The 21,693-nt window shown below is 43.1% G+C and overlaps 1 protein-coding gene across 1 annotated transcript; it reads right to left on the minus strand.

Moving 5' to 3' along the window:
• Window positions 1–519: 519 nt before the first annotated feature.
• Window positions 520–19,565, minus strand: ITPRIP (inositol 1,4,5-trisphosphate receptor interacting protein). Its single transcript, XM_082225000.1, has 2 exons — window positions 19,300–19,565; window positions 520–2,431 (listed from the first exon to the last, which is right to left on the minus strand). The coding sequence occupies exon 2, from the start codon at window positions 2,416–2,418 to the stop codon at window positions 769–771; it is 1,650 nt and encodes a 549-aa protein (XP_082081126.1). The 5' UTR covers window positions 2,419–2,431; window positions 19,300–19,565; the 3' UTR covers window positions 520–768.
• Window positions 19,566–21,693: the final 2,128 nt, after the last annotated feature.

Raw genomic sequence — 21,693 nt, forward strand, 5'->3', positions numbered from 1 at the left:
CCAGTGGTTAATCTAACAGTTCTGGAAAATATTCTTGCCAGTTAGGTCTGGTGCTATTGGAGAGAAAGACAAAAAAGGTATTTTAGTGGTGCGTCAAGTCTTAAAAGTAATAGTAGCTGGAAATGTAGAAAAGGCATGCTCAAATACCCTGCATGATGCTTGCATCATTGGATAGCTTTTTGTAGGTATTCCCATTGGTTCATAGATATGTATATACTTCATGGAGGTGGACAGAAATTCTAAATCCTCTCCAGGGGCTCAGGGTGTGAAAGTATGTAGAGGCTATCTAGATAGTTGCAGGAAGCTCTACTGAACTGGTATTTCTGCAACCTATTTCTGCATTTGCTTAATAGTTTAGGACAAAATAAAAGAATTCCCTTCACAGTGGATGATTGATCATTTGTGAAGTACAGGGCTGAACATCTATCACCAATTTTCAAACTACGTTTTCTCTCCTACAAGGACTCCTTTTGCAGAGCTGTCACCATCTCCATCTTTACATAAACAAACCACACAGACTACCAAATCCCAAGGTCTGTAATGTCGATATAGGAATAAATTAGATACTTCCTTTGCTTAAACTATTTACAACAAACTTTATACACAACAGTTTAAACGTTAGAAGCTGCATAAATATCAGCCAACAACATTGGGAAGAAAATGAGAGAAGTATCTCCATTCTACCAATCTTTGGAGTTATGTGAGCATATAAAGTAGTTTGCTCCCAATGGGGGAGATCTGTTCATATTGTAATTCTCAGAGATTTGGCTACAGGGGTTCTTTATGTAGTGAGGTCACTCGTCCATTGGGAACATGCATGGCATATTCATTTATTAAAGCTGCTGTGTTCTTTAGCATCTCATGAAACGTGTCCATAGTCTTTCTGTAAGCGTCTCGTTGCAATACAAAGCGGCGGAAAAGGTTTAGAGGTTCTGCCTTTTGGAACTCTATGGGGATACCCAGTTCCTCTGGCAGGTGCCTGTTCCCAACGAAAAAGTGGTAAAGCCTCTTTTCCTGCAAGCTTTTCTCTAAAAATCTGAGCATGTCTCGCAGCCTGGCTTGCAGCTGTGTAGAAGCCCAGTATGCACAAGGAAGCGTCTGTAGTAAATGTAGCATCACTGTTTTCAAGTGGTAGTTTGTAAGGCTGCTTGCTCCCGTTAGACTGCACTGCTTTCCATGAAGGAAGGACAGAATCTGGAGGCAGCTGAGGTGGCAGGAGTTGGCAGGCAGAGTTTTGGAAATAAACTGGATGTATCTCTTCTCATATACTGCAAACGTGAGAAGCCAGTGAATGCTGGAAGAGGAGCCCTCTGCCAGGCTATTGCATGGGAAATGGGAGATGAAATATACATCAGAATCAGCATATTGTACCACTGGGGTGAGGTTGAAAGTAATGGTCTTTCCAGATCGAAATTTGATTTTTAGAGCCCCAGGCGCATCCAGGAGATTGAAAGTGAGGTTGAACTCGTACTTGTGTGAAATTTTGTTCCATGCCTTAGTAAGCGCAAGCTGGAACCACGTCATAACCTGGTCAGAATCAAGGTATCGAGTGTCCTTGTAACAAAGGAGGTCCTCCATATGTTGGTTCTGCCTAGCTTGGTTCATTTTGCTGTGAAGAAGACACAGCAGGTCTTCCCCGAGCTTAGTCTTGTCGCAGATACATCCTGTTGAGTTCTCATCCGCCCGCAAGATCTTTATCATCCCATAACCCTGTTTGTCTGGGGAGACGGTTTCTTCCGAACACCAGCTTTCTAACTGGAAACAATATGGCTCCGGAGGGGTAAAAGGGACAATGAAGTCACAAGCTAAGGGCTTGTGAGCTCTCCAGTTCTCATACATGCTCCCGACTCCTATGGATTCTTCCACTTCCATGTCTGCATCTCGGTTACACACACTTCTCAGGGCTTCCAGCAAGTCATCTGCAAAGCCTTCCACAAGCTCTCGGTTTCTGGCGATATCACTGGTCACAATCTGGAGGCATTTTTCATAGAAGTTAGCCAATGTGGCATTGTCTGGCAGGACGACTCCCTTGAGCGCTTTCCCAAGGACACTAATTTCATCCTCCTCATTGGCATAATTCTGCCAAGTCCCTTCCTTGTAGTCCTGCCTCCAGAACTCAATCAGAAGGAAAACCACCATGGACAAAGCAGTCCAGAAATTCCAAGAGAGGGGATTGTGATTGTATTGCTCCTCTGTCTCTGCAGCCTTCACTGAAGGCTTTGTTAAGGTCTCCTGCATGGCAATCTCCTGCTCCAGTTTAAGCTGCTCCAGCCTCAGGTTCTCCTCCCGCTCTTTCATCTTCTGGATGACTTCCTGTGTGTTTTCCAGAACAGTGACATTTTCCTTTGGGAAGAGGAGCGGATGGTTGACGATAGCCGTGATAACCACCAGGCACACCCGGAAGATTCCTGCTGGCATGGCAAAAACTTTCCTGTGAGGAAGAGGTAGAGAAACAGTCAGTAGTGTTTAGATCTGCACATGCACACAAGGAAATCAGATGAATTCTTGGCTTAGTGGGAAAACACAAACAAACAGGAACGCAAGAAATATCTGCGAGCTTTCAGATACAGGGTTGTATTCAATGTGGTGATAGCGCTAATATTCTGTCTGTACAAAGATTTCTTTAGGAAAAATGTAATGAGAAAGGAGAAAGGATCAGGAAAGATTATCGTTGCACTGTTGACATCACTGCAGGAACCCTTCTTTGCATATCCCTCTAAAGCAGTGTTCCCCAGATGTTGTTGGACTACAACTCCCATCATCCATGACCACTGGTCCTGCTAGCTATGGATGATGGGAGTTGTAGTCCAATAACAGCTGGGGACCCAAGGTTGAGAAAGGCTGCTCTAAAGCCTAAACCAGTCTTCCCCAACCTGGCACCTATCCTACCCTATAAATCAATCAATATACAAGGAAATTTTTGCTACTTTAGCAATAAAGAAGATCAGTATTCCCACAACAGAGCACACCACAATCATGAGAAAAGAGAACATGGATGCTGTCCAGAGATTTTTAAGAGGATGGGTGTGAGACGCCAGGTAAGGAGCCCCTCTGTCCAGTGACACATTTTCGTCACTAGGTAGCATCTACTGGCTTGGTTTCACCGCAGGGCTAAGGCATAGCCACCCCTTTGTAAATCTAAGACTACCTTACCAGCTGCCACCTTGCCCTCAATCCTGGCAGTTAGTTACCATAGCAACCAGATTGGGTAAGGTCGTAAAGCAAGGCCTTTCTTTATTTACAAGTGAACCACATGCATATGTCAGAGGAGTAAAAACCTTCCCAACTATAGGCAACTGCTGAAGCACCACATTCAATTTTGTCAGTTGAAAACCTATCAATCTCATTGGCAACATCATCAACAACACTTCATTAATGGGGGCTTTTTACACAATTAAACTGTTTGTCCATCTATCCAACATGGGAGTTGACCCTACCGCGGTTGAATATGCTTTTGATTGGTGGTAGTCGGGTGGTTAGAAACTATTACTGGAAGATGGATCAATAGTTTATTGCTGTTTCTCCCCGAGATGCTGAAGTCCATATAGGTGATGCAGTGTAATGGCATATGCACTCCAGATTAAAAATAGGGTAGAGTGACCTTTTCAAAAGCAGAACCATCCATCTACTCTTACGCGGCACAAGAGAATACATGAGATAAATGCTGCCCTTCCAATCTGTCTTGTCTACAGGCTGAGAAGAACAGTACTAGCTCAATCCCCACTGTAGCGACAATACAAGTGCTATCCGATGGCCAGAAGGACAATAGATTACAGCCATTTGAACACATAGGATCTTGACTTCTTTGTCAAAACTCATGATTAGCAAAACTGGATGTGCAAAGTAAGGGCAGGTGTATGAGTCCCTTGGCTCAACCTCATCTTAGCAAACATTTTAGGGTTGCTCCAGTCTTGCTGTGTAGGTAAGGACAGCGAACCATCTATCTTGATGTTTCTCTACTTTCAATGATAGCAGAGCACAGAGATATCAGCACAAATCCTGCAACTGATTTGAGAAGAGCAAAGTGAAATGGTATTATTTCTTCCTGTCTCACCCTTTCACATCCTTGTTACTAGTGCAGCACAATTAATTAATTTTTATCAGGTTGGATCTGCAGTAGCAGACGTTCACATGGCCGTCATTTGCACATTATTAAAAAATTGTCATTTTCTCCAGCACACCACTTTCCAAAGGGAAAACTAAACCTCATCAAACACAGACGCTCTAAAAGCAAGAACACAACCACAAAAACCACACAAAAATCTGCCAGATTTTTTTACTAAGTGCTGCTGCTGGACAACACCCTGCACAGTGTGGATTCAACCCACCACCCATGATTAATGATAGCCCTGAAGGGGGTAGATAAACCTGTTTCTGCAGTCCCTGATAGAGAAAAACCAGATTTACTAGCTACAAGACTGAATTCTGTTTGGTGAATCAGAAACTGCAAAGGTCTAGTCACCAGCATATGATATGATGCCTATTGAAAAAGAAGTATTCAGGCCTCTGCCTCGAGGACCTGGCAGCTTTTGATAATAATGGGGAAGAGTGATGGGAGTGCAGGAAGGGTAACGAGAAATTGATTCGATGCAATTGCAGGTGTTTTAGACATTATTATGGTGGTAAGTAAAGGTAAAGAGACCCCCGACCATTAGGTCCAGTCGTGGCCGACTCCGGGGTTGTGGAGCTCATCTCGCTTTATTGGCCAAGGGAGCCGGCATACAGCTTCCGGGTCATGTGGCCAGCATGACTAAGCCACTTCTGGCGAACCAGAGCAGCGCATGGAAACGCCGTTTACCTTCCCGCTGGAGCGGTACCTATTTATCTACTTGCACTTTGACGTGCTTTTGAACTGCTAGGTTGGCAGGAGCAGGGACCGAGCAATGGGAGCTCACCCCGTCGCGGGGATTCAAACCGCCGACCTTCTAATTGGCAAGTCCTAGGTTCTGTGGTTTAACCCGCAGTGCCACCTGCGTGCCTCCCATTACGGTGGTAGTGGGGATGAATTAAGGGGCCATGCTAAAGTTTCATGGAAGAGGTGGGCTTTGAGGAGAGATCTGAAGGAAGGGCACCATGCAGATGTTCTGGGAGGGAGGTTGCCAAAAAGGTGGCTGAAAAAGCCGGCAACTTTTGAGTGGCTCAAAGTCGGGTAGTGGCCCAGGGTTTTTGTATGCTCCAAAGCCAAGCATTTAGGAACACTGGAAACACAAGGCACTTCCTGCAGTTTCAAGAGAATGGTGCACAAGTTCTATTACATACAATGGAACTTCATGAAAGTACAACTTAGTCACCCCAAAAGAAGATTCTGGGAGCACACTGAATCATTTCCCCAAGCACATGCACAGGACAGCTATCTGAAAGGAAACATATGGAGATCTGCACAGATACTCCTAATGCATCCCTAATTATTATTACAGTATAATTACAAGATAATTGTATAATCTTAGAAGGAGCATGGCTGTGACTGTCATGAAGGGACCCTAAACTTCTGGATTTGCCACTACACGATGGGTAGAAGAGTTGGAAGGAGTGACAATCAATGGGAAAGGGCTTATTGAGAGACAAGGGCAGGAAGATCAGGTGGGGGAAGCTGGCAAAGGATCATGAAAATGAGGACAAACAGTTTGGGTGAATTTCAAGAGGGGCTTAGAAACCAGCGTAGGGGTGTTGCAAGGTGAGAGAAGCAAAGGGTTATTGAGCACATAGAACCATATCTGCTCCAATATATTTTGTTGCCTGAAGCCAGAAAAAAGTCCCCCTCTGCTAAGACAAACACTTTAGAATGGGGGTAGCCCACCTGGTGCCCTCCAGTTGTTTTGGACTTCAACTCTAATCAGCCTCCAGTCAGCATAGCTGATGTCCAGGGATGATGAGCGTTGTAGTCCAAAACATCTGGAGGACATCAGGTTTCAAAAGTCTTGATGCACCATTCAAACACCAAATACCTTCCTTCATACATTTCCTCGCTATACAGTGGTACCTCGGATTAAGTACTTGATTCGTTCCGGAGGCCTGTTCTTAACCTGAAACTGTTCTTACCTTGAAGCACCACTTTAGCTAATGGGGCCTCCAGCTGCCACCACGCCACCGGAGCACGATTTCTGTTCTCAACCTGAAGCAAAGTTCTTAACCCAAGGTACTATTTCTGGGTTAGCGGAGTCTGTAACCTGAAGCGTCTGTAACCCGAGGTACCACTGTACCCTGCTGCAAAGCAGAAGCAGCCCTACAAAGAACACATTTCCTACAAGGAACAGCCAAGAGTATTAGGGCTGCTTTGTTTAGAAGAGGCAATGGGGGAGGACCATGAATGGTCTAAAAAAAAAAAAAGTGTTTATTATCTTAAACTCTTAGGTAATACTTCAATTAGAAGGCATCCATATAAAATTGAGTATATCCTATTTAACTAAAAAAAGAGGAGGAAATAGTTATTTTCCAAACCCAAATCCCACTGAGGTTGTTTAAAAATAAGCCACAAGGTGCCTTCATCCATTTGCAAGAGATCTTCAGGAAGTGCCACAGAGTTCCTTTTTAGGCTCTGTATTTTTAGAGAACAGCTTGTATGTTTTGAGATTCAAATATAGCATGGCGGGTTGCCAGCGACTGGGCTTTGGTCTTGAAACACTAACTACAGGCGCCTCTGACATGGAAGTGAGCAGGGAAGACACTAGACAGCAACAAGATAACAGGCGGCGCTCATTAGGGGCATGCCCCAGTCCCTTACCTGATCAAATGGGCATGGCTTCTTCTACAGTCAACTGGAGGCCACAGTTCATAAACAAAAGGGTAATTTAAAATTGGTTCAGCAGGGCATAATACAGAGACAGAAGGGGGGGACGGACCAACAAGCAGATTTTATATGAAGTATGTGCGCATGGCATCTATTTCTATGTATAAATGCTACATGGAAAACAGGCTTCTTTCAAAGCAAGGGTGTGCAATCTAGCAAACTTTCTGGGAAGAGATGAAACAAGCCAAGATCATAGCGAGACCCATATGCCTGAAGGTTTTTCCTTAAGAGACCTGCCATTTTGGTGAGAAGCAAGCTATGCCGGCTGATCTTAGTGCTCCAGCAGCATTCACCTCGGGGCTGAAAGGTGTGGCACCGCACCGCTTCTTGCGTATGTGAGATTAGATGCATAACAACCATAATCCCAGCCCTGACAAACACACAAAGCTTTTATTAATATTTATACATGCTTTCCCACCCTACCTGTGCACACCAGTTGGTTAGCAACATCAGATGGAACAAGGGCGTCACCAACACCACTTTGCATGTCTACTTCAATGGGTAGTGTAGAGGGAAGAAAGAAAAAAAGAGCAGAGCAGCTCTGACATAACCCCTTCAGGGTGTGTTTACCTGGCTTCTGTTACCGAGTGATTAAACTGCTTCGCTTTCATTGTGTTGCCAATTATGAAAGAGGAAAATGCCTTCTGGACTTGTTTGAGCCCATAAAGATAGAAGCAAAGGTTCCCCAACTTCCCTTCTCCCAGATTTTCGTTACCCCCACAAAGTTAGTAAAAAAAATATTAAAATGTATTTTTATTAAATATTTCTTGGTTTACAAAAGTATGTGGAATGTCTTTCAAATTACATTTTCTACAGATCAGTTTCATTTGTTGAGACATTAGTGCTACATTAGGAAGAAAAGGTGGAAAGAGGTGGTGGGGTGTGTGTGGCTAACCGGATCCAAAACAACCACCCACCCCACCACAACCAATCACAAATGAACAACCACACCCCAGGCCAACACCCAACCTCTCTCAGCACCGAAGGAACACAAGCGAATAGCAAAGAGAACATGCAAAAGCGACGCTGACACAAAACCCTACACGTACATTAAGTAAAATAGAAACATCGCCACCTGACCTCACCCACAAAGTTAGTGATGAACTCAATAGAGGCAACTCACTTTGGGAGGAGCAAGATTTGCAGGAAACTCAAACATAGGAATAAGCTCCTCAAAAGAGGTTCTGAACACTCTTCTGTTTAGCACCAAAAATGATATTTCCTTCTGTGACATTTCAATGCAGCAGATTCTTGTAGGAATGTGGCTCTGGTTGGGATGGAACATTTATTTAATTTTTATTTTATTTACGAGAAACTGCAGACACTTCTGCTCTGTGGACACTTTGGAGGTGAGGAGAAGGAGAAGGCTCATGCATGAAGCGTTAAATTATGGTTTAGCGTTACAAATGAATCAGGCCAATCTGTCTTGACAAACTGTAGCTCACACACGTTTTAAAACCTCGTTAAAAGAATGGCTATACAAGGAGAGTAAAACTTTATATATAGGCAGTTGTTTCAATTACACCTGCTGTCTCTTCAAAGCTCTTGCTATAATAATGGATCATCTATGAATTCTAGCGATCCCCGCTATCATGAGGCAGCTTATGTGATATGATGAAAGTTTTAAAAGATTAGAACACTCCATTTTAGAAAGATGATCAGCAAGGAAGCTTGTTACACATAAGAGAGTAAAGGGTGCAGAGGCTACAGCAAAGGAAAAGCAATTTATATTTTTGTGGTCTCTAAGCATGCCTGCAACAATGGCATTCACTCTTGGTGGTGTTCAAATGCTGAGTTTAAAATTATTCAGCTAATGCCGTATGTCTAATACAATGTTTTACTTTAAAATCAAAGCAAAATGCCTGTGCGTACTACCAAAGGTTAACTATTTAGCTGATTCTGTCTTGAAGAGAGATTTGTGATAAGATTTTATCCCTGTATTAACTGATGACAGGGCGGGGGTGAAACGGGGAGGTCGTTTCATCACGCAAGCATAAACGCTTGTGCTGAGAGAACAATCTCCTTAGAACGATATTGAATTCCACCCACATCTTTTTAAAGTAGCAAATATTGCCTCAACATTTCCTTGTACTCTCCTTTGTGTTTCTTACATATCCTGATTCTTAGTTTCTCTGGCCATGTTTTCCAGGGACTCAGCTATATAGTGGCAAATAAAACATTTTAGGTGTGTTATAAAGTGCAATATACAAATGTGACACTAGATGGAGATGGTGAGCTATGGCAAATTCAATATATTTTCCAAAACGTTTTTTAAAAAAGCATTTTCACAGCATTTTTGGTATTCCACCAAGATTGTAGGCTATCTAGGATTGCCACTGCCACAGCATACATAGCGTTCCTATGTCTTTAACAGCAGGCCACTATGTAGAAATAAAGAAAAGGAAGCTTTTCGTATCACATTATCTCTATGGCCAGGAACATCTTTGCCAATTTCATTTCTGATGTCAGCAACGGTGCCAGCGAGATTTTCAAAAATTAACTTCTATAGAGTATCTGATGTCAGAAGAGTCCACCACAGGAAGGTCCATCCTGGTTGCTTAGGAGAAAGGAAAAGCAAAATATGGAGATTCCAAAGAGTAGAAAAGAAGACAGAAGCAGGAAAACTGCACTCAAGAGGAGTGGATAGCAACACCAGGGGTTCCTATCACCTGCTGTCTAAACAACTAATCAATCACAGTTCTGCCTTTATTTATTGGTTAAAAACACTAAAAGGCAGGAACAGCCAGACTGGCTCATCTCACAGAAATTTCTTAGAAGGGTAGATGCACATTTGGCTTCAAAAGGAGTCTGGGGGTCCTGTTGGCTATGGGCCCAGTGCATGAGCACTTCCTCTACTAGCCTTTTGGGTGTCAGACCTGAGGATCAATCAGAAGAAAAATGTGAAATGCCCATTTCTGTCTCCCACTATGAACACTCTTTTTGATGGGCCCTGTGCTACCTATGCCAAAAATGGCAATAATGAGGTGATTGCCCTTCCCCATCAATGTGGCTTTTTAAGCTACCAATTAGGAATAGGTACACAGCAGATCGGACATCTCCAGATAGCTTTGTGGAGATTCAAAAGAAAACTTTAGTTTTGCCAAAATGCTGCCACTGACCACAAATACTAGGAACATCCTGCTTTTGCCAGAGTAGTCAGTCACATGGCCAGCCCTGGCCACTCTTTCCAGCATACATGCTGATATCTTTTGGAAAGGACCTCCCTTTCAATTATTACGGGTAAATAATTTTCATGGAAATCTTGACGTTTTTCCTGTGTGATGTTCAAAGTGGCTCCGCCTTTACCAGAGCACAAATGCCTGGCAAGCCAAATGGAGACAGGGTCAAGTATTTGTTCTTTCAGAAAACAATAGGAGTGACATATTGTTTAACAGGCTAAGGACATTTCCTGTACAAGGCAAACAAAAGCAGTGTAGTATTCCTGAAGCGAGGATGATCCACTTTTTCTGAACAAAATAGCTTAACAAAATTGCACAGCCAAAGTTATTCTCAACCAGTTTTATCTGAAACCTAGCATCTTGTTCTAAATTGTCTTTAAAAGTATGCTGTACTGAAGAAGATCTTGTTGTTGTTTAGTCGTTTAGTCGTGTCCGACTCTTCGTGACCCCATGGACCAGAGCACGCCAGGCACTTCTGTCCTCCACTGCCTCCCGCAGTTTGATCAAACTCATGCTAGTAGCTTCAAGAACACCATCCAACCATCTCATTCTCTGTCGTCCCCTTCTCCTTGTGCCCTCCATCTTTCCCAACATCAGGGTCTTTTCCAGGGAGTCCTCTCTTCTCATGAGGTGGCCAAAGTATTGGAGCCTCAGCTTCACGATCTGTCCTTCCAGTGAGCACTCAGGGCTGATTTCCTTCAGAATGGAGAGGTTTGATCTTCTTGCAGTCCATGGGACTCTCAAGAGTCTCCTCCAGCACCATAATTCAAAAGCATCAATTCTTCGGCGATCAGCCTTCTTTATGGTCCAGCTCTCACTTCCATACATCACTACTGGGAAAACCATGGCTTTTACTATACGGACCTTTGTTGGCAAGGTGATGTCTCTGCTTTTTAAGATGTTGTCTAGGTTTGCCATCGCCTTTCTCCCAAGGAGCAGGCGTCTTTTAATTTCGTGACTGCTGTCACCATCTGCACTGATCATGGAGCCCAAGAAAGTAAAATCTCTCACTGCCTCCATTTCTTCCCCATCTATTTGCCAGGAGGTGATGGGCCCAGTGGCCATGATCTTCGTTTTTTTGATGTTGAGCTTCAGACCATATTTTGCGCTCTCCTCTTTCACCCTCATTAAAAGGTTCTTTAATTCCTCTTCACTTTCTGCCATCAAGGTTGTGTCATCTGCATATCTGAGGTTGTTGATATTTCTTCCGGCAATCTTAATTCCGGCTTGGGATTCATCCAGCCCAGCCTTTCGCATAAGATCTTAGCACCCAGCCAAATCTAATTCAGCACTTCTCGGTCGTGAGGTTTTACAGGCACAACTACATGCATCAAAAATGACAATCTGCTTTTTTCATTTATTGCTTGAGGACTGTGCTGCAATATTATGAAAGTTGCTCTGGTTTCAACGAGAAGCTTAAAAGCAGCATCAGCAGCAGTTCATTTGATCACATTGTCTCATGACAATTGCTTGTAGGGACTCCCTAAAATAACAATGCCTATGAAAAGGGGCCATACGCAAAAACAATCCTCGTCAATACAAGCACTACACATAGTTTTTGATATTTCTTCCTTCCACTGGCCAGATGTGCTCCTATCAGCAGGGGAACACTATGTAAGACCCAGGACCAGCGGATCCCACAAGATTCTGATACAGCAATTTTTTGTAGTATTTCAATAGGACTAAAAATCCCTACATATCCAACACTGGGCTGGGGAGCTTCTGCACACAAACAATGTACTGGGTTATTATCGTAAAATTATTGCCAGGCTTTAAGTAATTTTTCTCCTGGTCAATAAGGCAAATACTTTTATTCAAAACAGCTGCTTCTGGAACCAATCCAGTTGCTCTACTGAAATATTTGCCCAGTTACCTATTTGTCACACGAGTCATTCTTGCCACTTTTGTCATTTTTTGAAGGCAGAGAGGCAGTCCCACCCCATTCATTTTATGGACTGAAACAAAGGTAGGGCTGAATGGGTACCCCCTTATGGTTTCCTTTTTACAACCATTTGCCATTCTCCTTTCTCCTACCAGCATTTATATCTGTCTGTCTGTCTGTCTGTCTGTCTGTCTGTCTGTCTGTCTATCTATCTATCTATCTATCTATCTATCTATCATCTTCCACCTTTCTTTCATCATGGAACTCAAGGCTGGACAGGTGGGTTTCCAGCGCAGTCTATCATCTAGGAATTCACCAGCCAGATCCAGACCTGATTTGCTTCAGCAAAGTAGCTGCATCATGTGCCCTCGGATCATGCCTTGGAACAGGAAGTTGTCAAAACAAAAGGAGGAAGTGGAGAAAACTTGGCAGAAAGCAGTGAGAATTCATGGTGACAAAATGCACTCCTGGACCAAAAGCTTCCCCACTTGGACACTCGCCAATTACTAAGAAAGGGACAAGAATTAGATCTAGGTATGAAAGTAAACAAGAGCTCAAATGTTTCCTCATCCTTCAGGCAACTTAAGAGAAGTCTTGTTTGTACCACTAGGGATATGCAGTCATTTACAGACTGCGTGGTCAGAACATGGGAATTCACAGCAGCTTACAACATCTATCTCAAATCACAGATAAAAAGGGCTGAACACTCAGGCATCTCTGTTCAATAGCAGCTCCAGAGCCAACAACATAACTGCTACAGACAGGGCTGCCATACGTCCAGACATACCCAGAATGCTGTGGTCGAAGGCAGTAGCCACCCCCCAAAAACCCTTGTGTGTCCAGATTTTCACTTTTTGAAACATGGAAACCCTAAAATGATCCCTTTCAATTTCTCAGACGATAAAAAAGATTTAACACCAGGAATTCAATGGCTGATTAGAAATGTTAAGGAAAATCTCGGGGTGCAAAGATACGCAACAGCCCAGCTCACCCTGGAATTTTCCTTAACAGGAATAAACAGTGCCCATAAGAAACTTTAAAGCTATAAAGTGTAATATCATTTAAAGTGTGAAAAGACTAGCAGGCTGCATGACCATACCTTAATAACCTCGCGTTTTCAGCCATTTACAGCTGATTTGCTCAATTGTGTTGCTTCTAGTTTTATTTTACTTGGTCACTGGACAGTGTCAGAAGATACTGCTTTAAGCCTTTTAAAAGGTACTCCTTCTCTAGTCCTTTTGATTTATAACCAGGTAGAAGAATAAATTAAAGCTAGATTTTGAAGATGAGACAGAATTTTTAGAAATGCATCAGAATGTCACCAGATTTCCCTTTTTATGTTAAAGCCCTTGAAGGGACCAAAAGCATACTCCAGAAACTGACCTCTCCAATTTAAATTGCCAAGGGTCTTGCCATAAATGAAAAACAGACACCCACAAGTGACTGCAATGATGGGGAAGAGTTTGGGAAATTAGTTCACATGAAATCAATAGTTTACTTCTGATGGACATTTGCTTTTCCTTTCCTGTTTGTAAGAGATGAAGAAAGTGAAAGCCCCTTAGGAACAATGAATTTGCCAGTAGTAAAGATGCAAAAATTAAACATGTACAGTGGTACCTCTGGTTAAGTACTTAATTCATTCCGGAGGTCCGTTCTTAACCTGAAACTGTTCTTAACCTGAAGCACCACTTTAGTTAATGGGGCCTCCTGCTGCCGCCGCTGCACAATTTCTGTTCTCATCCTGATGCAAAGTTCTTAACCCGAGGTACTATTTCTGGGTTAGCGGAGTCTGTAACCTGAAGCGTATGTAGCCCGAAGCGTATGTAACCCAAGGTACCACTGTACTGTTAACACCACATGCAGTTTCCAGAAGGAGAGCTGAGTTTCTGCATCACATACATTTTAACAGAAGCAGAGAATAAAGAGTACAAGAATAGACAGGTGTGGTGACTCACCAAAGCATTTCATCCACTTTCATCGCAAAGTGAAGAATGCCAATATAACTTTCTTGCTTTCTTTCTATAAAGATTTATATACCGCTGCATCATGAAAATATATCACAGCAGTCCACAATATAAAAACATAAAACCAAACAATTCCCTACTAAAAAGTTTAAAAGAAGTTAAAAGCAGTAAGAAATTATGGGAGCTGCAGTGCAACAACTGAAGAGGCAGTGTGCAGAGGTGCACCCTGGGTGCCCCGATATTACCAGAAACTTTAGATCCGTCTATAATTTAAATTTAGTTAAATATCACTCACCCTCTTCCTTCTAGAAGCAGCAGAAAATATTAGAAGGGCCATGCCATGTGTCTCCATGGCAGATCCACCAAATACAAGGCAATTGGCCAACACATTACTCATCTGGGACACGTCTGTGGTGAGCAAAAATGGTTGGTTGGTTTGTAACCAGGAGGCAACAAAGAATTGCTTTGTAGAATAGCCAAATGGAAGTCTTCTTCTCCCATTAGAAGGCTAATTTGCAGCACCATGGAAATGATGTATCATGACTCTAAGGCCTCACTGTGACACAGAGACTCTCGCCATGTCTATACCTTCTGTTTAGAAATGATAATACTGTTCCAGATGTCAAAAAGCAGAGTTGGGCGGTTTTCCAGTTAAGAGCAGGGTGGATAAAAATCAATGACTTTTTAATTTAAAAAAAATAATCAGATTTTTTAAAATTTAAATTGGATTTTTTTAATTTAAATTGGATTTTTAAAAAATAAAATGCTTTTGGAGGAAAAAATCTTTCTAAATATAATTTTTTATTTAAAGTACATTACAGTCCAAGGCTATCCCTCAGGAAATAAGGATTTGTTTTAAGTTTTTCATGTATGCTAAAACTCAGTCTAATTTTTTTAACAACAACAAGCGTTAAACCACATCAGTTAACAAATATGGATACATATGCTATAATGTTATTGTTTTAGTTAAATAGCTAGCACAACTTAGTTGAATTCAACGCCACACTTTAAAGGCAGGAGTGGATAACCTTTCTGGCTCCATGGGCCAGATGCTTATCAGGATTAGTCTTAGGGGTCAAATCTGACAGGTGGGTATGGGCATCAACCTGCCAATCACATCTCACATGACTGACAGGTGGTTCATCCCATCTACTTGTCAAAATCCCTTGTGGGGTTCCCAAGTGCCAGGCACTGCTGAGCCCACACTAAGCTCCCAATTACTGTATTCCTTTGAAACCGTGCCCTTATCTGCCCCATATCTGACATAACGTAAAGTGTGAGGAGGATGCATGTGGCTCTCCCAAAACAGCCTCATAGGCCAAGTTTAGCCCGTGAGCCAGAGACTCCACACCCCTCCTTTAAGAGTACTTCCCATATCAAATTTAGAGGTCAGCCCCAAGCAAGAGACAGAGCTAGAAGCCAGAGGAAGTAGCCAAAGGTAAGAAGCCCTGTTGTACACAGTTATTTAATAAAACTTATTGCTTGGTACATTTGAGCTCCTCTTCATTGAACAGAGAACATACAGGAAGTTGAGCTGCAACCTTTCACCAATTAATAGGTTGCATTATTTGATGAATGAGTGTCCCCAATTAATTGGGCGAAACATTTACAAAATCTCCCCGTGTTGCTTCGTTGTAGTACAAGGGTTGGTAAAAATTGCAGAGGGCGGGAAGGAGGCTTTCCCCTTTCACTCCCACACAGTATCAGATACCCACTTCTAAAATGCTGCCTCCTGTGATACATGCATACCTCATTTAAAAACAAAGAAAGCACTCCTTTTCCTCAGTACTATCGTTTTAGTCACGTGCTAACTTGTACAGATTTAATACATTTAATCAGCAAATTCAATCAATGAAGATGTCTTTGATCAGGTGAAAGCCCTAGCAGGAAGTAATGTAATCTTACCCCTTTCATGAGGGTAGACATCTTGATAGCCAAACACTTCACATGATTAGAGCATCTGGTAGGCCTAAGGGTATTTTTGCCGTCCAGGTGCCCTCCAGCTGTTTTGAAGTACGGTTCCTGCCAGCCACAACCAGCACATGCAGTAGGTGGCAGGAATGAACAAAGCTATGTAATCATGTTCAAACCAGGTTTGCCTGCAACCATTTTCTGCCTTTTGCATGAGCTGTTACCTGTCCTACTACTGAAGATGGAAGAGTTTTGGTTGTTTGTCCTGACAAGGTGCAGATTCTGCCAACTGTGTCTATTAAATGGTTTGGGGAGACTGGTCCAAATACCACTGTTTCTGCAGAATCTGAACTTTAGGTTGCTGATCTTTATCCTCAGGAAGATAGTGATTCTCAATGAAGAAAAGATTTTGCTGAGAGTTGTTAGGAGGCCCCGTATTCGCCTTACAGAGCTACAATTCTCTTTAACAGTCAATCCTGTTTCCTAGGGAACTCTGGCCATTGTAGCTCTTTGAGGGGAATTGGTGTTGCCTAACAACTCTCAGCACCCATAACACACTACAGTTCCCAGAATTCCAGGGGGCATGGGACAGCCATGACTGCTTAAAGTGCTTAAACTGCTTAAAGTAATACCTCAGGTACCTCAGGTTACAAACTTAATTTGTTCCAGAGGTCCGTTCTTAACCCGAAACAGTTCTTAACCCGAGGTGCGCTTTCGCTAATGGGACCTCCCGCTACCGCTGTGCCACTGCCGCACAATTTCCGTTCTCATCCTGGGGCAAAGTTCATAACCCAAGGTAACTACTTCTGGGTTAGCGGAGTTTGTAACCCGAGCGTTTGTAACCCCAGGTACCATTGTATTGCTTTTAATGCATATTTAATGTATATTAAATGTATTATTAAAGAATATTAATGTATATTAAAGAAGGGGCCTAGATGAGCCATCTCTACATGTATGCAAATGTTTACATAAACTTGCAAAACAGCAGCAATCCACAACTCAAAATATTTTCTCCAAAACTGTCCATAGTGCTGAAGAAGTTGGTTCAAACTGCACTAGACTACTGCCAACTGGACTGCAACATGTGCCTCAGAAAGGTGTCACACGGTTGACAGAAGTAGACATGGTTAACATGCATATTATTCAAAGTTTACACCAGTTCCACTAAGTTAATGTTGTGCAAGGTTTCGAATATGTGGTTCTTTTCCTCATGTATCTGTTTTGTTTGTTGCACATTGCTCCATTCTGTCCCATTTACCTCACATCCTGCTTCTCTGCTTAAAAAAATGTGGGCCAGGGCTTTTGCTTATACAGCTGAGCTGGCACCTACTGCTTCTGGCAGCACGTGGGCCAGGCATCCTCATGCACAGCTGCATCCCTGCCCATGCCACACCCAAATTGTGCCAGCTCCCAACCTAGAACTGGAATGTCTACCTTTCAGGAGCACTCCGCTATTAAAAACCTAAATGGAAACTATGCAGCTGGGCATAAATTTTGTGACTTTATGGTCACACACACAGTTACAGGCAAGCATTTTGTTGCACGTATACAATAGACCAATGTTTCCCAATCTCAGGTCTCCAGCTATTTTTGGACTACAAATCCCATCATCCCTGACCACTGGTCCTGCTAGCTAGGGGTTATGGGAGTTGTAGTCCCAAAACAGCTAGAGACCCAAGGTTGGGAAATACTGCAATAGACAGAGCTACAGGCACACACCTCATCTTTTCTCAGAGTTGCGTCAGGTATATTTTTCAGTTCAGCAGTGAGTGGGTCAAGCCAAATATGCAAAATATAGTGTAATATTTCACTGAGCCCCTTCTTTGGTTACCCTAGTGGCTAGTTTCCTCTGATTTCTGCGGCTAATGTTTCTATCAGGTGCTTCCACCAATAATCATAATACTTTTGCAAGCACTAGTTGTGCTGCTGGCCAGCAGAAGAACTATGCTGAAAATTATATTTAAACCATCAGTAACCTTCCCCCCCCCCACAAGTGGCCAAGCAGATAATTTTGGGAAGCCCACAAGAATGGCCTAAACACAAGAGCACTCTCGCATTGTTGCTCCCTTGCATCCCATGGTATGCTGCCTCTGATCGCAGAGGCCACCCGTGACTAGTAGCTATTGAGACTTCATACTCCAGTCCCCTTCTAGTCAGAAGTGGCAATGTATTATCCAAAGCAGTAGAATTAAATGAGTCTAGTAGCCCATCCCTATGCATATTTACTCAGAAACAAGCGCTTCTGAGCTCAGTGCTGCTCACTTCCAAATAAGTGTATGCAGGATTGCTGCCCAAGTCTTTTGAGTTATTAAATGCCCTCCCCAGGGAGGCTTACCTGCTGAGTTTTAAAATGGTTTTCAGCACCAGGTGAAAACCATTCAATTCTCATAGGCTCTGTTACATCTGCACACTCTTAATCCTCCAAATTGTAGATCTACTGTGCTCTTAGTAACACAGTGCATCTTATTATACTTTTTTTTCTTGATGCCACTGACATGTTTATGCTTCTTGTTATTGTTTTATTGATTGTAATTACATTGTAATGGTTTATTATCATAAGTCAGCCAGAGGCCAGTTCTATTGGGCAGCATATAAATACTGTAAATAAATTAGTTCCAAGCATTAGGTCCTTATAGTACCTACCTGATGAGAAGCTAGATTGGATATGAACAGTCCATACTGCAGGTTTGATGGACAGAACAAAGTCAGTGTTATTTAACTAACACATCCTTTATTCTTTGTCCCACGTTATCTGAAGAATGTTGTATCATTTACTATCTGATGGCAGCCCTTACTTTCTGAATAAGCAAATCAAAGGCTGCATGACCGGGAAGCCAAGAAACTTAACAAGTCAATGACATGTTCAAGGCCTTGATCCTAAGCACACCCATGGGTGTAGCTGCCCCCCCTCAATAAAACTCCATAAAAATCCATAGCAAACCAGGGGGAGACCTTTTGTTAGGGGGGACAGAATCGCAAACAAAAATCCTGGCTATGCCCATGAGCACATCTCTTTAATATTAAGTGAAGCAGAAGTCAGTAGGGCTTACTTTTAAGCAAATGCATTTAGTACAACCCAGGCGTGTGTGCAAAAAAAAAAAAAGGGATGCGCAGCAAGCTACAAAAACGAAGTTATTTTCGTGGGGGAAGTGCAGGGTTTGGGACAGAGACTACGTCTTTAAAAGGTGCTTTTTCTCCCCTGCCCCGCTTGATGCGCCTCTTCCGCTCTCATTTCCTCAAGAAACTAAGAAAGATGTTGCCTTGCTCTCTACAAGCCCAACTTCCTCTTGTTAAGGCCACATCGCGCATACCTCTCGCAGACCCTCGGAGCAGCAGCTCCGCCTTGCTCGCCCTTCCTCACGAGGAGGCAGAAGGGGAGGGCGGAAGCGGGCAAGGCGAGGGGGCAAGACTCGCATCCCCCGACCGGCGAAGATGGAGGTGCCTCCTCGACAAGCAACACGGGCTCAAACCTGGAACCGCGTTTCCAGACACAAAGACACACAACACACGCGCGCGCACACACCAAAGCAATATATTGCATGGCCATCTTTTGGTGGCAGATAACTTCATACTTACAGCGTCCTGCAAACTTCTTGTATGACCCTAAACGGTTAACACGGATCTCTTTGCCCGCGTCCTTTCCTACGCCGGACTTTTTCACGCGGCTTTCATGCTGGATAAGTTTAGGCGGACAAAGGGCTCAGTCGGAGCTCCTTCCCGTTTCTCTCGGCATCCTCCACGCTCGCTCCTCTCTGGCTACGAAGCTGGCGTTACTAGGACGATCACTTTCTAACTTACTCATTTCCTGGCGGCCGCTGTTTTTCGTTCTGACAACCACCGCCCCCCCCTCCCACGCGCACAACTTTGGGTCGAGTCCCGGGACGCCCTTAAGGTGGAAAGCAAGAGAAAACTTTGGCGATCGCTGCAGAAACTCGCGGAGGGGTGAAGAAATCGCGGACGCCCTTAAATTCTGCTTGTTGTGCAAGACGCGAGGAAAGGGGAAAAGCAACGACGCAACAACTTTCCGGAGTTTGCTCCTCGTGGCTTGCAATATATATGAAATACGGAGCGAGAACTGAAGCAACTCTCGCTGCTACCTCTATATAGGCAGTGTTTTCACCCCCTCCACTAAAAATTCAGAAACCCACTTTCTTCCATTACTTACCCCCCCTTTTTTTTGGTAAAATCGGCTTGCCAATCTCTATACTCGAGTCTAATCGATAATAGCCAGGTGTCGGTGTCAATAATTTGGACGTTATAAATCCAGGTTAAATACCCGTGGGCCTTGCTTTGGTGAAATTACTACCGTGCAGTCTACTCTACCCTCCCCTCCAGGGTTGGTGTGAGTTCAAAACACTTCAAGCTCCTTGGGAGGAGAGTGAAGAAACAAATGAGAAAAGCATTTAAAACAATTTAAAGTAGATATTAAATGTTAATATGCAACAGCGTTTGTTTGGCAGACGGTGCAGGAGGCTTGGATTAAAGTGTCACGTGTGCCTGGAACTTGCTACCTGGCCTCCCTGTGGGCAGGTCATCCTTTCTCAGACTCCCCCCCCCCCCATCTGTGAAAGAAGACATAATAATGGACAAAAGAGACAAGGACCACACTTTGCATATGAACAGCCTGATCCTGCCTAAGGCCTTTGGACTCAAAGGGTTTAGGTGTGCTTAACTCTTCTTAGGATTGGGCTTCTTAAACTGTGATTGATGGCTATTTGCCAAGATGGCTGCATTTCACCTCCACTCACACAACTCTGAATGCCAGTTGCTGGGCTGCACAGGTTGGGCAGAGTGCTGTTGGTGTCATGTTCAGCTTGCAGGCATCCTGGCTGGCCATGGTGAGAACAGGATGCTGGACTCTTATTCCTTATACAGTGGTACCTCAGATTAAGAACTTAATTTGTTCTGGAGGTCTGTTCTTAACCTGAAACTGTTCTTAACCTGAAGCACCACTTTAGCTAATGGGGCCTCCTGCTGCCCCTGCACGATTTCTGTTCTCATCCTGAAGCAAAGTTCTTAACCCGAGGTAATATTTCTGGGTTAGCGGAGTCTGTAACCTGAAGCGTATGTAACCTGAAGCGTATGTAACCTGAGGTACCACTGTACAAGCAGCAGGTGTAGATTGGTACCCATGTCATTTTATTTTAAATTTCAAGCCTGCGGGCTGATTGTATGTAAGCCACTCTGGGAGCCTTTTTGGATGAAGAGTGAGGTACAAATGCTCTAGATTAATAATAATAAGTTAGGCTTAAAATGAGCATTCTCTTAAAACCAATAGAATCAGTTGTAATGCATGTGTGTGGTTTTTTCAGTTTGCAAAAAGAGGTTGCTCTAGCACCAGAGCACTTGTTCCATTGGCTTTGGTTGCCTTGATGTACAGGCCACAAGAAGGGTGGCATCTATACATCCGATTCTACATTCTACTACATTGTACTTACGGGCCGGATTTAGGTTTGATGAGGCCCTAAGCTACTGAAGGTAATGGGGCCCTTTATATGTCCAGCTGTCCTTTGCCAACAACAAATTGTTGCTGTTTTTGTATGTGTTGAATATATGCTATATGCTAATTTATGGACCTAATAGGTATCTAAAGCCATTTGCACATCACAAAATATGTATTTTATCAAAGTAATTGTTGAACTGAAATAAGAAGTATATTAATAGGGAAATAATTACCAGTGATATTTTAGGGAGCAGGCTAGCTGGCGGGGCCCATTCCTTACATCATAGGAACCTACACAACACAAAACACTGTTGCGGTATGTAGGCTTTATTTTATTTGTTTTTTATCTTATATTTTGGAAATGTACATCCAGGTTTCTTTCCTTTACATTTTTTTGGTGGCCCCAAGAGAGTGGGGCCCTAAGCTATAGCTTGTTTAGTTTATACGTAAATCCAGCACTGTTTGCAGTCCACTTAGGAAGTTACGCGGCATAAGCTGATCTTGCATCAAATGTACTATTGGGAATA

The sequence above is a fragment of the Podarcis vaucheri genome (assembly GCF_965113315.1).
Source record: "Podarcis vaucheri genome assembly, chromosome: 5".
NCBI classification, from domain to species: Eukaryota; Metazoa; Chordata; class Lepidosauria; order Squamata; family Lacertidae; genus Podarcis; species Podarcis vaucheri.

What these genes read in the sequence shown, in the direction of transcription:
- ITPRIP (XM_082225000.1), bottom strand. Translation starts at nt 2,418, where the DNA reads ATGCCAGCAGGAATCTTCCGGGTGTGCCTGGTGGTTATCACGGCTATC.